General features: G+C 35.7%; 1 protein-coding gene and 1 pseudogene across 3 annotated transcripts; both read left to right on the top strand.

Moving 5' to 3' along the window:
- Positions 1 to 1697: 1697 nt before the first annotated feature.
- LOC140879849 (probable protein phosphatase 2C 10) lies at positions 1698 to 5467 on the top strand. Of its 3 annotated transcripts, none has more exons than XM_073283780.1 (6): positions 1698 to 1950; positions 2263 to 2366; positions 3523 to 3750; positions 4149 to 4425; positions 4770 to 4924; positions 5011 to 5467. In XM_073283780.1, the coding sequence occupies exons 2-6, from the start codon at positions 2337 to 2339 to the stop codon at positions 5143 to 5145; spliced, it is 825 nt and encodes a 274-aa protein (XP_073139881.1). In that variant the 5' UTR covers positions 1698 to 1950; positions 2263 to 2336; the 3' UTR covers positions 5146 to 5467. The 3 variants fall into 3 exon arrangements, with proteins under 3 accessions (XP_073139881.1, XP_073139880.1, XP_073139882.1); XM_073283779.1 differs by having other exon boundaries at positions 1698 to 2035; XM_073283781.1 differs by lacking the exons at positions 1698 to 1950; positions 2263 to 2366 and adding an exon at positions 2477 to 2555.
- Positions 5468 to 6771: 1304 nt separating this feature from the next.
- Positions 6772 to 14533, top strand: LOC140883439 (probable protein phosphatase 2C 10; annotated as a pseudogene).
- Positions 14534 to 18651: the final 4118 nt, after the last annotated feature.

The following is an 18651-nucleotide window of genomic DNA, read 5'->3' as shown; positions in this document are numbered from 1 at the left end:
AAATTATCTAAAAACTCGATTACCAAAAATGCAATAGCTTGTCGATTACCGCAGGTATGCTAGTTATTCACAACACTTAACACAAAATAATAAATAAAATATAAGTTCACATGTGATAATATAATATTTAGTATTTTACAACCCTAATTAAAAGAAGGGGGGGTGGGGGGGGGGGGTGGTAGGTACTATAGATTAGAAACAAATTTAAAAGATGATTAATAGAATAATTTCAAGGACAATTACCCCTCTTGTCCTCATCAATAAGATTGAGAAAGATTGTTTTTAAAAAATTATCAAGAAAAGATTTCGCCAATAAAATCTTTTTACTTAATTTATAAGAAAGAGTAATTTTTTAAAAGTTTCACCAATTGGTGAAAATTTACTTACAAGGTCTCTATTTTAATTTTTTTAATAATATAGTAGAGATAATGAGATATGCATTTAAGTATCTATGTATATGCCGTTGCAAGCATTCCCATCTATTTCTATATAATAAAATATAAAATAATTAAATTAGTTAATTAATTAAAGACATGGGTACTTGCAAATTGGATCAATTGTTGACTCTAATCTCTATCGAACTTCATCAAGCCCAAAGTGCTTTTAGAAATTTTCCCAATTTACAGTCCAAAACATATTATTATGCTTTATAAACATTTGTGAATTTTTAAATTGTGAATTTTTAACGATCCCTAGAGATTCTAAACTCCTTTTTTTTCCAATTATTATTATTATTATTATTATTATTATTATTATTATTATTATTATGCATTTAAGGATTGCCAACTTTCTATCTGCACTCATCATTATGACATTAATGGGGAAAAAACTAATTTGACTTTCATGTAATGGATCCACTTGAAAAACATTTATTATTATATTATTATATTCTCTCTCTACGTTTAAGTTTATGCATGTTCCTACCCAAATTATGAAAGTTATTAGAAAAGTAAATTTTTTTAAAAAAATTCAATTTTAAATATTCTAATATAATAAAAAATAGTTAACGTATGTAATATAAATTTAAATTAATAAAAAAATAAATAAAACAATATTAAATAAGAAAATGATTTATATATATATTTATTTTCGTATTAATACTAAATAAGAAAAATGGATTATATATTTAATACGGATAAAAAGCGTATGTTATTCTAAAAAAAGTATGTAATTCTGATTAAAAAAAATTAACGATGAACTATTATCTAAATGTATTCATATAATTTGATTTGATACATATACATTGACTATTAATATCATATTGTTAAAACAAATGAGATAAGTGAAGCTTCTTATTTTTTTCTAAAATACAAGCATCGCTCACAAGCATGCGATATTTTTTTTTGTCTATCAATTTATTCCAAACTTTTAGTTCATCTTTCTTCTTCCAAAAATCAAAATTTAAAGTTTTATTATACACTTTATATTATATTATAAAGAGAAAAGAAAGATGGACACGAAGAAAGTAAAAGGTTATTCTTCCATTGGGATTGAGAAATTCTCCAGCTAAACCAAGAAATATTAATACAAATATAATTTCAAAAAGGGTTTATATAAAATTTGATAATGGTTGTAAAACAGGATTAAAAGCAAGGTTCCACGTTGAAAAAAGTACAACAGCGGAGCCCTTTTCATCTCAAAAATATGACATCAAGAAACAAACAAACAATGTCCCTTGCCGCTCGTAACATTTTGCTTACAAGAAATAATAAAAAGGAAACAGTAAAGACAACAAAGTCAACGTGGGGGAGCCCAAAGCCCAAAGCTTTGGTCTTTCGGCAGCCATTTCTTGCCTCTGCACCAGCTAATCCATGACCCATTTTCAGCGCATATCCACAACTCCACCTATCATTTATTGTTTTTCTTGAATTTTCAGTCCCCGTATAGTTTTTTTTTTGGCATAGGGATATGTCTTGTTGAAAAGCTCAGAGGATTTTCTTGGAGGATCAGGTTTAAAGTAATTCTGTAATTCATTTAAATAGTTCCCACATACTTCGATCCCTTTTGACTTCTTGGCTTGGAGACCGGTGGATCGGTATGTTGAATCTTTTTCTGGAATGCTCTTGTAAAGATTTTTATGTTGAATCTTTTTCTGGAATACCCTTGTAAGGATTTTTATGTTGAATCTTTTTTCTGGAATGCCCTTGTAAAGATTTTGTCTTATTATTTCGTTCTTGTTGAAGATTTAGCTAATCTTGAATTTGTTGCTGTTTTTGGGTGTGTGATTGTTGATGATCAATATTTCTTCAATCATGTTTGCAGGGTGTGGATTTTTACTCCTGTAATTAGATGGTGCATGTTTGATTTTGAGAGAAGGGTGAGGATTTCACTTATTCATGGATAGTTTGTGCTGCTTCACCTCACAGGTAAGGTCTCTTTATTTTTTTCTGTTTTTTAAGCTTTTTTAAAGGATTGATGATCTTGGAATTGATGTTTACTTGCATATTTTGTCGATTTTAGTGAATTCAAAGCGCTAAGGTGAATCAGATATTTAATTTAGGAGGCAACTTTATGTTTGGGGATCTATTTTGTTCAAGGATTGACTGCCCTTGCAGGTCTACGCATGAACCGAGTCGTGATGGATTATGTGCTTACACTTGCCTTGTAGTTATTAGAGAGTTAAAAAGGCACGTAGAGATCAAGTAGCATAGAGCAACGTGTCAGGCGAGGCACGTGATTTATCGAAGCTAAGCTATATAAGGAATAAAATATCATTTCATTATGTAATTTACGAGTTATTTAACGATAATAAATATTAATCACTAGCCTATTAGCCAAATTGAAGCACTATTCCTTTCCATTCAGATCGAGTTCTCCTTCCCTACCTTTTCAAGGCGCGCCTGTGCTGCACTTTGAGCCTTTAAAGCGGCCAAGGCTCGTACTTTACATCCAACACATTTGCTTTATTGCAGGTTTGCGCCTTGGCTTGTGTCTAATCACAACGGCTGAGCCTTACTGCAGCTTTAGGCTACATGCACGCCTTATTATGGATTTTAATTAATATGGCGTGCCTTCGACATGTTGACATGATCAAGGATTTAATAGTTTTGCTTTTGAGTTCATGTATAGCCACAAAATTGTGGACCTGTAATCATGTAGGACACAAATTGGAGGAAACATCTGTTGATTTCATTCTGAGATCTGATGCTTGGTTCAAGTTTGCTTGCGATCCAACATTTATGATTACAAATCTAATTAAATGTTAATTTGTGAGAGAATCTTCAAGTACAGCACCAGTGGTTTTCTCTGAAATTTAACTTGAATCTGTAATAAATTTGCACTTCATTTACTGATTTTATGGCAACAACAAAAGTTTAACCGAGACACAGATGTGGTTACTCAGAACACCAAATATAAACCTTAGTGTTTTACAGAAAACATTAATGCGGCAGCGAAGGAGTTTTAAACTTGAGCTAAACAGTCACAAGAATTTAACTAATATAAAAGTATCCCCATCATATGGTTTCTAGATATTGTATTGTTTGGAATTATTTTACTTAAAAACTTCTTTTCATTCTGCAGAGTTCTTCATTTGGCTCTGCCAAGGGAAGAAGCAATCTTGGGCCTGTAAAGTATGGAGTCAGTTTAGTAAAAGGGAAGGCAAATCATCCTATGGAGGATTACCATGTTGCTAAATTTGTGCAGTTTCAACGTCGTGAGCTAGGGCTATTCGCTATTTTCGATGGCCATCTTGGAGATAGCGTGCCAGCATACTTGCAGAAGCACTTGTTTTCAAACATTTTGAAGGAGGTTAGCTAATTTGTCAAAGAAACTGTCGGATCTTTGGGATTTCCATCCGTAATTATAAGTATTAGTTGCGGTTGATTTTAGAAAGACTCTATCGCAGAAACTTGATTCTAACATGCTCGAATCCAAGCTTGCTAGGTGGGTGAGTGGCATTAGTTGTTCAAGATGGTGTGTGGGGAAGATTTATCATTTATCTACTATGGCAGGCAAAATTTAATTTCAAGATAATTACCCTTTAAAAATTTGTTTTTAGAGGCGCCTGTTCTATAAAACTTGCATTTGGTCTCTTTCTGTTGCCTATACACCAATATATTAAATAGTTGGTTTTTGTTGCTGCTAACTTATTCAAGTTGTATAAAATGTCTAATGGTTTTATTTCCACGTGTGTCGCATGGTTCCAGGAGGAGTTTTGGGCCGATCCTGGCAGGTCTATTGCAAAAGCATATGAAAGAACGGATCAGGCAATTCTCTCGCACAATCCCGAGCTGGGTAGAGGGGGGTCCACTGCAGTAACTGCTATTCTCATCAATTGCCGACGGCTTTGGGTGGCCAATGTTGGAGATTCCCGAGCTGTTCTTTTTAGGAGGGGAGAAACTATACAGATGTCTATTGATCATGAACCGAACACGGAGAGAGACGACATCGAGAACAGAGGTGGATTTGTCTCTAACATGCCTGGTACATGCACTGGCTATACCAACTTTTTTGCGCCAAGTATCTATTTCGCCATCATGCTTTCAGAGTGGATAGGAGGATCTTGGAAACTGAATCATATTTTCAAACATTATTTGTTTCTTGGTAGTTTGATCAAAATTTAATTTCCCGACCTAAATGCTTTAGTTCTTTGTCGCTGAATTAATCATACTAGTACAAATTATGAGTACATGTAGAACTATGCTCTAGTTGCCCAGAAATTTGAATTCCTTCCTCTCCAGAATTTACAGATTTTGTATGAGTGTGTTCTCCATTTCTGTACGCTCCATATCAATCATGTAGCTAAAACTCAGGACTTATACTAACAGGAGACGTTGCAAGAGTAAACGGGCAGTTAGCCGTTTCTCGTGCATTTGGAGACAAGAACTTAAAGTCTCACCTACGATCCGACCCTGATGTCACCAATGCTGATATTGATGACGACACTGAGCTCCTCATTCTTGCCAGTGACGGCTTATGGAAGGTCTCCGCCCCCACCCTCTAGTCATATACCCTCTTTGCAATTTTTGTTTATTGATCCTCAAAACACATATTTCACCCCATTTCCAGGTGATGTCGAATCAGGAAGCCGTAGATATTGCAAAGAAGATCAAAGATCCACAGAAGGCGGCCAAACAATTGGCCGTGGAAGCTCTGAACCGAGACAGTAAAGACGATATCTCCTGCATCGTTGTCCGGTTCTAGAGGATGAAACAGAAGCTTTTTTTTTTGTATATTATTGGTGTTGTGAATGGAATATGATAAGACTACAGATGTTGAAATGTCACAGAAACCATCGATCTTGAAAATGCCGCGAAGATCTTGATCGATCGGATTGTATGTATGTCACGATTTGACAGAAACGATCGGTATCGGCTTCTGTAATGGTAAGTATTAAAAGATGTTGTGATGCTGTTTTGCTTTTCATGGTTTATTTCTTATGTGTAGATTTCAAGATCATTCGTCTGTAATTTGCATGAAGAATTTGAAAGTTGAGTGTATGTTCTGTCATAAGTTTTAAATAGAATATGGTTATGTGATTAATTTCAAGCACATTTTTATCTTATTATTTTGATTTATTTTTCATAACCTTTAAAAAAAGGGCATGAATATATTTCTTTGGCAGCGGAACATCATAAAACGGACTGTCATTTATCGTGAAATCATATAATAAAGCGGGGAATAGAGTAAAAAATTAATTTGTTGATACGTGAAATGTTAGTTAAATTGTAAATTGGTATGCATACTTTTTCTTAATATTCTGATTGATTCATGTATATTGGTTGCATTTCTTTTTCATTAACTTTGTCACTAATTCAAGCAAAAAAAAATTTTCCAACTAAAATCTTTTTCAATTAATCGAATAGAAGATAAAAATTAAAATAATATTTTAATTAATTAGATGGAAAGATACATTCAACTTATAACAAAACAAAAATTATAGTTATGTATTTTAGTATAAAATTATTTCAATAGATTATATGAAATAAAAATATAGATTAAATTAACGTGAGAAGTCACATCCATTTCCATGTTTAGTCGAAGAGAAACCACAAAATTTATATTGTGTAATGCCTAGACTACATTTTGATTACATTAATTCAAATCACATTTCTGAGTTAAAATTTAAAACTGAAAAAAAATCTTAACTCGAAAGATTCCTTTATGATGCGGAAGAATAATCATTTCCCTTAATCAGAAAAGAATCGGATGATCCTTGAAATCAGAAGGTATGACATTAAGTAATCTCCTGCTTCAATGGGTCATTTGAATAAGTCAGAATGATCTCCTGCTTCTTGAGTCGTTTGAATAAGTTGAATGATCCCTTTTGAACTTGTCACTTGCTTCACAAACAAACGTTAGAGGCGTCGGATGATCACTCGGTGATAACCCTCCGACATTAAGTCAACGACCTGCTCCGCAATAACAAAAGTTGAGAGCTTTGGAAATGAAAAATTAATTACCTTGAAATGAAAAAATTGATTGGTATTTATAGGCAAAAAACGTGATTAATTGCAAATTAACTCCTCTAGGGATTAAAAATGATATTTAACCTTCTAGGATTTAAAAATGCAAATTAACCCTTCTAAGGTTTAAAAATTGAGAATTGATCCTTTTAAAATTCGACTCATACAAATTGAGCTACTTACTCTATTTATATACTTAATTATATAAAAATATGCTCATATTCATCACTTTAGCATAGTGATTTTTTTTTTTGTTTTTGTTTTAAATAATTATTATTATAGCAATATTTGGCAGTGTGATTCTATATAATAACTCAAAATGGATTGTGGATTGTGGATTGTGGAAATTGTTTGGAATAGTTGAATGACTGTAATTATTTGGAATTTGCTTGGTTTTCTATGAATTTAAGATTATCCATCTAGTATTTTTTCCTTTTATATTTTTTTACGGTTGCTGCTAATTTAGTGCTTGTATTTCCTCAAAAAAAAATAAAATTTAGTGCTTGTGTTATTGGCTCCGTATACATCTGAGAATAAAAGATCGGCAATTTATGATTTAGTCTCCAAACCTAAACCTAAACAAGTGATCCAAACCTAAACCTAAACCGGTGATCGGTTACTGTTAGAAAAAAACTTTGTTTAAATTCTCTGAGCTCATATATTTTGTTTTGGATGAAATTTGATACAAAACATGAAAAATATGGTACAATTACATAATATTTGAGTATCGACTCAAATCTTGGTACTAATTTATGATTTTTAAGTACTCAAATATGTAATCAAATATTGATATAACGACACATTTGTTTTTTTAGATGACCATCGGTACAAAATATAAGATATACAGTACTAATATACGAAATTTTGAGTATAAATTGTGTTAGATATAGTATAAATATATGATTTTCGAGTACTAAAAAAATATTGATATTAATAACACATTTATCTTATTTGGATGGAAATCATTACAAAACATTAAAAATATGGTATTCATAAGTGATATTTAAATACTTAATGTGTTAGATCTGGTACAAATATATTAACTTGAACTAACTAGACAGTCACAAGAATTTAACTAAAATAAAAGTATTCCCATCATTTGGTTTCTAGATATTGTATTGTTTGGAATTATTTTACTTAAAAAATTCTTTTCATTCTGCAGAGTTCTTCATTTGGCTCTGGCAAGGGAAGAAGCAATCTTGGGCCTGTCAAGTATGGAGTCAGTTTAGTAAAAGGGAAGGCAAATCATCCGTTGCTAAATTTGTTCAGTTTCAACGTCGTGAGCTTGAACTATTCGCTATTTTTGATGGCCATCTTGGTGATAGCGTGCTTGCAGAAGCATTTGTTTTCAAACATCTTGAAAGAGGTTAGCTAATTTGTCAAAGAAACTGTCGGATTTTTGGGATTTCCATCTGTAATTATAAGTATTAGTTGGGGTTGATTTTAGAAAGACTAGAAAAACTTGTTCTAACATGCTCAAATCCAAGCTTGCTAGGTGTGTGAGTGGCATTAGTTGTTCAAGATGGCGTGTGGGGAAGATTGATAATTTATGTACTATGGCAGGCCAAATTTTATTTCAAAATAAATTAGCCTTTAAAATTTTGTTTTTCAGAGGCTCCTGTTCTATAAAACTTGCATTTGGTCTCTTACTGTTGACTATACACCAATATTTTAAATAGTTGGTTTTTGTTGCCACTAACTTATTCAAGTCGTATAAAATGTCTAATGGACGTGTGTCGCATGGTTCCAGGAGGAGTTTTGGGCTGATACTGCAGGTCTATTGCAAAAGCATATGAAAGAACGGATCAGGCAATTCTCTCGCACAATGGGTAGAGGGGGGTCTACTGCTATTCTCATCAATTGCCGACGGCTTTGGGTGGCCAATGTTGGAGATTCCCGAGCTGTTCTCTCTCGGAGGGGACAAGCTATACAGATGTTTATTGATCACGAGCGAGAGAGACGAAATCGAGAACAGAGGCGGATTTGTCTCTAACATGCCTGGTACTACTGGCTACTTCATTTTTTTGTCCTGAGTACCTATTTCGCCATCATGCTTTCAGAGTGGACAGGAGAATCTTGGAAACCAATTCTTGCTTTGAACAATTTTTTATTCTTGCTAATTTTATTAGAAATTTAATTTCCCGACCTAAATGTTTTAGTTCTAGATCGCTGAAGTAATCATACTTGTACAAATTTTGAGTGCATGTAGAACTATGCTCTAGTTGCCCAGAAATTTGAATTTCCTTGTGAAGAGAAAAAAAGTAGACACGCGATCTCCTCTTCTCCTGAAATTTACAGATTTTCTATGAGTGTGTTCTCCATTTCTGTACATTCCATATCAATAGTGTAACTTGTTGGGGATATCAACGAATAGCATAAACTTGAGGTAATATTGCAACGAAATATTACAAGTAAATAATTAACAACTCGAACAAGATGGACACCGATATTTATAGTGGTTCACCCAATTGGGCTACGTCCACTCAACACTCAAAGAGATCACTTCTTTATTGATGACAAAGAAGACAAGAGAATTGAGATTACAAACTCACTTTCTCACAACTAATCCTATTCCTTCCAAGGATAAACTCTCTTTAAGAAATATCACACTAAATCCTCTTCAACACTTCTATACTTTGAGTTTATAGAAGAGAGGATTTTGTGTTTTGGTGTGTTTGAGAAATGAAGAATGGATGGGTATTTATAGGTGAAGTTTGGGGTAGAAAACAAAAGAAAATTACATCATTGCTTACATAATAAACTCAATAATGATGGCCAACTCAACCATGCATGTGTTGCTCATTTGTCAAGCATGTGTCATGTAATAATGTAGCTTGATTCTTTGCATAACTAAGACTCGAAACTCACTCTAACAGGAGATGTTGCAAGAGTAAACGGGCAGTTAGCCGTTTCCCGTGCATTTGGAGACAAGAACTCACCTTTGATCTGACCCTGACGTCACCAATGCTGATATTGATGATGACACCGAGCTCCTCATTCTTGCCAGTGATGGCTTATCCCCACCCTCTAGTCTATTATCCTCTTTGAAATTTTTGTTTTATTCATCCTCAAAACACACATTTCACCCCATTTACAGGTGATGTCGAATCAAGAAGCCGTAGATATTGCGAAGAAGATCAAAGATCCGCACAAGGCTTGAATGCATTGAAGGATTCTCCAATACATCTCGTATCCAGTGATAACGAACGTCAATATGTTTTGACCTTGAATGCATTGAAGGATTCTTTCCAAGATGAATTGCACTCTGACTGTCACAGAACATCTTATATTGATCTTGCACAAAACTTAACTCCTCCAAGAACCCTTTCATCCATAACAATTCCTTACATGCTTCAGTTGCTGCAATGAACTCTGCTTCGGTGGTTGACAATGCTACACACTTTTGCAATTTTGACTGCCACGACACAGCTCCCCCTGCAAATGTAATCAAATATCCTGATGTTGACTTCCGAGAGTCAATATCTCCTGCCATGTCTGCATCTGTGTAGCCTACAAGCTCAAGTTTAGATCCTCCAAACCTTAGTCCGTGTTTAGAGGTGCCTCGTAGATATCTCAATATCCATTTTACTGCAGCCCAATGTTCTTTCCCTGGTTTTGAAAGAAATCTACTCACTACACCGACAGAGTGAGCTAAATCCGGCCGAGTACATACCATGGCATACATCAGACTTCCAACTGCTGAAGCATATGGAACCTTTTTCATTTCTTCTTCCTCATCCTCTGTAGGACTCTGCATTGAGTTCAACTTGAAGTGATTGGCAAGAGGACATCCAACCGCTTTAGCCTGGTCCATGTTGAACCTTTGAAGTACCTTTTCAATATACTTCTCCTGCGATAACCAGGTCTTCTTGGCATACCTATCTCGATGGATTTCCATGCCAATAATCCTTTTTGCTGGCCCCAAGTCCTTCATCGCAAAGGTCTTGCTTAGTTGTTTCTTTAGGCCTTTGATTTCAGAAACATCTTTGCCAACAATCAACATGTCATCTACATAGAGCAGAAGCACCATCAAATCATCATCAGAGGTTTTCTTGACAAACACACAATGGTCCGCAATTGTCTTCATGAATCCCTGTTGAGTGATTACAGATTCAAACTTTTTGTACCATTGTCTCGGTGCTTGCTTAAGACCGTATAGACTCTTTTTCAATCTGCAGACAAGATCCTCTTTTCCCTTCTCTGCAAAACCCTCTGGTTGCTCCATGTAGATCTCTTCCTCCAAATCCCCATGAAGGAATGCGGTCTTGACATCCATTTGTTCCACCTCCAAATTATGCTCAGCTGCTAACCCTAGCACAATCCGGATGGATGTCATTTTCACCACAGGTGAAAATATTTTGTCAAAGTCGACCCCATGTTTCTGCCCGAAACCTTTGACGACAATCCTCGCTTTGAATCTTGGTTGACTACTGTGCTCTTCGTGCTTCAACTTGAACACCCACTTATTTTTCAAAGCTTTCTTGCCTTTCGGCAAAATCACCAGCTCAAACGTATCATTTTCATGCAAAGATTGCATTTCATCTTGCATGGCTTCCATCCAATTATCCTTGTGTTCACTGGTAATAACTTCTTGGAAGCTCTCTGGTTCTCCCCCGTCAGTTAGCAGAATATATTCATTTGGGGAATATCTGGTTGAGGATCGCACGGTTCTTCCAGAACGTGTGGTCATGGCACCACGAGAACTCTCTGCTGGTGGATCAATGTGAACACGATCATCATCATTTGATGATCTAACCTCAGGTTGAATTTCCTCCTGATCATTCTGCACTTCATCTTCAACTCGTGGTGGATTAACTGTTGAAGGCCACCATTCAAGATCTGTATCAGATTTGGAATTCTGATCTCCAGTTTTCTCCAAGAATTCATTCTCCTGAAATACGGCATCACGACTTCTTATAGGCTTTTTGAGATCTATGTTGTAAAACTTGTAACCGAGTTGATCTTCGCCATAGCCTATAAATATGCACTTTCTTGTTTTGGCATCCAACTTATGTCTTTCATCCTTCGGTACATGAACATAAGCAACACAGCCAAAGACCCGCAAATGATCATAGCAAACATCCTTGCCTTGCCACACCTGCTCCGGAACATCATAATTGAGAGGAACACAGGGTGAACGATTCAATATGTATGCGGATGCAACCACGGCCTCACCCCAAAACTCCTTAGATAGCTTTGCATGTGAGAGCATGCTTCTGACTCTTTCCGCTAAGGTTCTGTTCATCCTTTCAGCTAATCCATTGAGTTGTGGAGTTTTTGGTGGTGTCATTTGGTGTCGGATTCCATTCTTTTTGCATAACTCATCAAAAGATCCAATGTATTCTCCTCCATTATCTGTTCAAATACATTTGAGTTTTGTGCCTGTTTGCCGTTCAACCAAGTTTAGAAATTTGTTGAATGTTTCTACAACTTGGTCCTTTGTTTTGAGTGTCCATACCCAAATTTTCCGAGAATGATCGTCGATAAAAGTTACCCAGTACCTTGCTCCTCCGAGAGATGATGGCATTGGGCCACATAGATCTGAGTGCACCAGATCTAAGATTTTATCGGCTCTGCTAGGAGGTGAACTCTTGAATGATATCCTGTTCTGTTTTTCGGCCAAGCAGTTAGTGCATTGTTTCATATGAACCTGCTTTATACCGGGTAGAACTTGCTTGCTCACAAGGCGTGTAAGATTCTTTTCACTTATGTGGCCAAGACGTCGGTGCCACAATTCTGTTGAGTTTTCTTCTGTTGTGTAGTACATGCTTTCAGAATGTTTCTCTTGTACTACGTAGAGCTTCGACATCTTTGATCCTTTTGCTACAACAAGTGATCCTTTTGAAATCTTGCATACCCCGTTTCGGAAGGTGGTGCAGAAACCTTCCTCATCGAGTCTTTCAACTGATATAAGACTCAGGCGCATATCTGGCACATGCTTGACGTCTTTCAAAATCAGTGTAGAGCCATCCACGGTAGTCAAGTTCACATCTCCTTTTCCAACGACTTTTGATATGTCGTTGTTCCCCATCCTGACCACACCATAATCCCCTTGTGTGTAGGATGTAAAGCATTGTCTTTGGGATGTGACGTGGACGGTTGCTCCACTGTCGATTATCCAGGTAGTCTCTTGAGTTGCCAGATTTACCGACTCTTGTTCCGTCTCATGAACGACATTGAATTCATCAATGGCGTTTGTTTGTTCATCACTGGATTCATGTTTGTTCTTGTCCTTCGATTGTGGGCAGTATTTCTTAATATGCCCCTTTTCTCCACAACGATGACACTTTATGTGGGCGTATCTCCCCGAGGATTTACTCCTTCTTGGCTTTTGATGTGTGCTTCCTTTGAACTTGCTTCTTCCCCTTGACTCCGCAGCCAGAACATCTGACTGTGAGGTAGAAGCTCCCTGGGATCTCCGCCTCATTTCTTCATTCAAGATGCCACTCTTGATGAAGTCCATGCTCACAACTCCACCTGGGGCTGTGTTCGTGAGTGATATCTTCAATGTCTCCCACGACTTTGGTAATGAAGCTAGCACAAGCAGGGCAATCACCTCGTCATCAAGTTTTATGCCCATACTTGATAACTGCTGCACGAACCCTTGAATTTTGTTTAGATGATCAGCCACCAGAGTTCCTTCTTTGTATCGAACCTGAACTAGCTTTGTCAGGTAGAACAATTTATTGTTGCCGCTTTTGGAGGCATATAATGTCTCCAACTTTATCCAAAGTGTACGAGCATGAGTCTCATTACAAATATGATTGTACACGTTATCATCGACAAATTGTCTGATGTAACCGCAGACTTGCTCGTGCTCAAAGGTCCAGTCGGCATCTGATTTATCATCTGGTTTAGACTCGCTGAACACCGGTAGATGCATCTTGGTGACAAATAGAAGATCTTTCATCTTGCTCTTCCAAAGTTGATAGTTGGAGCCATTAAGATTAATCATCTTACTTGTACGTACCTCCATCTTTTATGACTGCTACCAACGAATTAATTCGTTAAGCACGAACACAAAAGAGTTACTTCCCTAATACTGTCTAGAAAGCCTTTTCTGATGTGGAAGTTCAGACTAAGCTGCAACCACAGAGCATACAAGAACTTCCTATAGTATTTGAGAACCTCGCTTTCGTAATACTATCTTGAAAGTCTTTTCTGATGTGGAAGGTCAGACTCAGCTGCAACCACAGAGCATACGAGAACTTTCAATAGTATTTGAAAACCTTGCTCTGATACCAGTTGTTGGGGATATCAACGAATAGCATAAACTTGAGGTAATATTGCAACGGAATATTACAAGTAAATAATTAACAACTCGAACAAGATGGACACCGATATTTATAGTGGTTCACCCAATTGGGCTACGTCCACTCAACACTCAAAGAGATCACTTCTTTATTGATGACAAATAAGACAAGAGAATTGAGATTACAAACTCACTTTCTCACAACTAATCCTATTCCTTCCAAGGATAAACTCTCTTTAAGAAATATCACACTAAATCCTCTTCAACACTTCTATACTTTGAGTTTATAGAAGAGAGGATTTTGTGTTTTGGTGTGTTTGAGAAATGAAGAATGGATGGGTATTTATAGGTGAAGTTTGGGGTAGAAAACAAAAGAAAATTACATCATTGCTTACATAATAAACTCAATAATGATGGCCAACTCAACCATGCATGTGTTGCTCATTTGTCAAGCATGTGTCATGTAATAATGTAGCTTGATTCTTTGCATAACTAAGACTCGAAACTCACTCTAACAGGAGATGTTGCAAGAGTAAACGGGCAGTTAGCCGTTTCCCGTGCATTTGGAGACAAGAACTCACCTTCGATCTGACCCTGACGTCACCAATGCTGATATTGATGATGACACCGAGCTCCTCATTCTTGCCAGTGATGGCTTATCCCCACCCTCTAGTCTATTATCCTCTTTGAAATTTTTGTTTTATTCATCCTCAAAACACACATTTCACCCCATTTACAGGTGATGTCGAATCAAGAAGCCGTAGATATTGCGAAGAAGATCAAAGATCCGCACAAGGCTGCCAAACAATTGGCCGTAGAAGCACTGAATCGAGACAGTAAAGATGATATCTCCTGCATCGTTGTCTGGTTCTAGATTGGAAACATAAGCTTTAATTTTTGTATATTATTGGCATGGAATACGATAAGACTAATGTTTGAACTGTCACAGAAACCGCAAAGGTCTCGATCGGATTGTATGTATGTCGGGATTGGACAGAAACGATCGGCTTCTGTATTGAAAGGTGTTTGTGATGTTGTCTTGCTTTTCATGGTTCATGTGTAGATTTCAAGATTATTAGTCGAATTTGAAAGTTGAGTGTATTTTCTGTAATTATAAGTTTTAAAAATAATATGGTTACATGATTAATTTCAAGCTCTTTTTTAATTTTTTAATCTTATTTTGATTTATTTTCATACCCTTTAAGAAAATGGTATCCATAAGTTTCAGTATATAATATTAGTTCAGACTCTCTCAACATGGGAGAACTTCAATTTTAGCGGTAAAACTAAAATATTTGCTTGTTTGTGCTATTTGGCCACGGAACATCATAAAATGGACTGTCATTTATATATCGTCAAATTATGGAGTAAAAAATAATTTTTATTATACATGAAATATTAGTAAAATGACAAGTTAATAGACAAACTTTTTATTAATATTTTGGAATTGATACATATATATTGGTTGTATTTCTTTTGCATTAACTTTGTCGGTAATTCCAATCAAAATATTATCAATTAATTGATTGAAAAACGAAAATTTTAAATAATATTTTAGTTAATTATATGGAAAGAGACATCACAAAATTGATGGACGAAAAGAGAAGCACGCGGCTACATTTTGTGTTGATAAATTAGGCAATTATTTCATATACTCATATTATATGGCTCCCTCCATGTTATGAATCAATGTTTAATTTTTTTACAGCACTGTTATAAATTGTAATAGATGATATCAAAAGAAATTAAATTAACCAAAATAAAATTCTAATCGATTCGGAGAAAATTCGTGCCTGGGAAGAGAAGATAGAAGGGCGTACCGGAGATAGTTGTTCTGGGAGAGAAGAGTGGATATATGTAAATTTTAAAATAATGTTTTGTTCTATAATATTCTTATAATTTTTAAAAAAAATTAAACTATCAAGATAGTATAGTGTAATTTTAAAAATATTATAATATCAAATATTTAAAAAAATTCAAAACATACGATTTTTTATAAATTTAATTATAAAATAGTATATATATAATTTAAAATAATGTTTTATTCCATCATTTTTTTAATTAAAAAAATAAACTATTAACATATTATTGAGTAATTTTAAAACTATTACATATTTTTTTTAAATATTCATAGCATACAATTTTTATAAATTAAAATATAAAATAGTTTTTATTTAATTTTAACATTTATCATACAATTTTAAAATTATTTTTGTATATATATATAATATTTACATCACTTTCATATTATTATATCATTTTGGTTTATGACAATAAAAAAATCTTATAAAGTCAAACACATAAGTTGTTTAAAATAAATTCATCCAAACACAAGTTTTTTTTTCCTGCTTTTTCTTCTTTTATTGTCTCTCAATTGATGCTTTCATCCTATGCAGGAAATTGAAGAATTACCATGGATCTGGATCCTTTTGAGGTTATCATGATTTACATCCAATTCATTAATTATCATGTACTTACCCCTTTTTTTGGTGATGATAATATTTCTATTGGTATGCTTGCAGGACGGAACTGCAAAGTTTTATCCTGTGGCTAGAGGACCATTTTCTGTTTGTCCAAATGTCAAATGGGATGAAGTTGGAGGGCTTATATCAGTCAAAAAACCGGTTTGATTACAGATGTGACAACTGCCAAACACTCCTCGACATTGGTCGCTGGCATGACGACCTCCACACTTGGCGCAATATACCTCAGAACCACTAGACTTATGTCCAGCTCTAAACGCTTTAGATCCACTCGAACTTGATGAACTACCTCCTGAACGCTTAACTGCTTACTCTTTCCCTTGAAGAAATTATTCTTATCACTGCTAGAACCTCCTCCTTCAAATCGAGGCAGTGTTCGAATCTGTGGCTGATCAGCAATTGGTACATGTATAGCTGGTGCTGGCACAAACAGTGCTCCTCGTTGCCTAAACAACCCAGCTTCAGCCCCCTTTGCATGATCAAGAGTATCGGCAAAGTTGTTCGATCGTCCCACATTCACGAGAGTAAAAACATCTGGATTCAACCTGTTAATGAATTGATCATCTTGAGCTTCATCACTGTCTGCTATATGGGGAGCAAATTTCAACAGACTCGTGAATTTAGCAACATATTGTTCAATATTCAGTTGCCCTTAATGCAAGCTAGCGAATTCCGCTCCTTTCTCCTTCCTATAAGATACTGGAAGAATCAGTTTTAAAAATAGACCATGTAATGATCGTATCTCGATGCTCTAGTGCTCTTCGTGTTGCTATCCACCAACCTTTGGCAACTTCATGTAGTTGGTGTATAACAAGTTTGACTTGACGATCGTCGGCATAGTCAAGAGTTCAAACAACTCTTCAATATTCTCAAGCCAACTCTCACATTCCACAGAGTTTTCAGTTCTTTTCAATGTTGGTGGTTTAAACGACTGAAAGCGTTTCAGCAGAGTTTCCATTGGAGTAGCAGTCATATCCCACATACCTCTCGAAGTACTACTCTGTTTAGTTTTAGGCATTTCTGTTATCGGTGGCACTATCGGTTCTACTCTCGGTGCTTCAGTTGCTTGTGGCACTGTCGGTTTCATCACTGCCTGTTCTGGAAACGGAGTTGGGCCAGTCTGTCTAGTCACCGGTCTTCGAGGCATATCTGATTATCAAACAGATTAGTACATAATTCAATCTCTGATTGGGCCAGTCTGTCTAGTCACCTGCTTCAGTCATCCTCTGATTAGCACGATAATGTCATCTCAAGAGATCGAGTTCTGATTCAGTCGCAATCAAGACATGCTTCCAATTACATCAGATAAACAGATAGCATGCAATTCTTAAAGCTGTAAATCAGTTCAGATAATAAACCTGTTTCAAGAATAAATAAATCAGAATAGAAGACTCGATCTACCCCGCTCAGTCACTTCAATCAATCTAGGTCCAAGAGCAACATCAGCTCGGATACCACCTGTTGTGGGGCCTTGAGTTGCTAATCTCATTCTTAGGGCAATTAGTAATTAAATATCATTAATTAAACAATGAAGGAATAAGATCAAACAAATTTTTTTTTCAAAGGGGGGTGCGCGGGGTCGGTCAAAAACAGCAGACCGAGCACAGAGTGGTGCGCAAGGTCGGTCAAAAACAGCAGACCGAGCACCCCCCCCTAACCCAACTCTTGGGTTGGGGAAAATTGAGTTGCGCCCGGTCTGCTAAAAAAAGCAGACCGAGCTCAACTCTGAGCAGTCTTTTGCTCTGGTTTCTTACAGCAAAATTTGATCCTTTTAAGCACTCCAATCCAACATAATGATATCCCAAAACATGTAGACATATATAGAACAAGATCTAAACATGTTTATAACAAGTTGATACATCAAACCAATCATTTGGAATCCAAAAAAAGCATGAAACTATACAAGGTGTTCATCAACTTCTCAAGAACAACATTCATAAGTGTTTCCTAACATGCTTTCTAGGAGGTAATACATCATTTATACAACAAACAACCCGAGTCCACATCTCTAGACTCTCTCATGAGCTACCCTCGTTGACTTTGGCCACCTCCTGCCCCATCTGTTGTCATGCACACATACAAAATAAGACAACAGCCGGAAACATCCGGTGAAAATACAATCTCAGTATAATCAACATATATACGCATTAAATAAAATCATATCGACTCTAAACATTTCAACTCGAGATTAGAGTAAATGCATATATATAAATAATTGATTCATATCACACTCTTTGCCATCAAGATTCGTATACGATCTTGACATGGATATCAATCTATCGTCGTCTCATTAGACTCGAAAATAAGGTTCATCTAACGTTGGCATAAAAATCAATTCATATCTTATATCATCATATCATATCATATCGAATTAAAGATCCATTACCTGAGATTGATCGACAACAACAAAACATAATCAAAACAATAAACAAGTATGTGATTTTGGCGGGACAACTCAAGAAGCTTCTTTCTTGAGTTACAAATCTCTGACTTGCGATGTCGTCTTACA

The sequence above is a fragment of the Henckelia pumila genome, chromosome 2 (genome assembly GCF_033568475.1).
Source record: "Henckelia pumila isolate YLH828 chromosome 2, ASM3356847v2, whole genome shotgun sequence".
Classification (NCBI taxonomy): Eukaryota; Viridiplantae; Streptophyta; class Magnoliopsida; order Lamiales; family Gesneriaceae; genus Henckelia; species Henckelia pumila.
The sequence above is the reverse complement of the archived record's forward strand: the minus strand, read 5'-3'. Positions and strand labels throughout refer to the sequence as shown.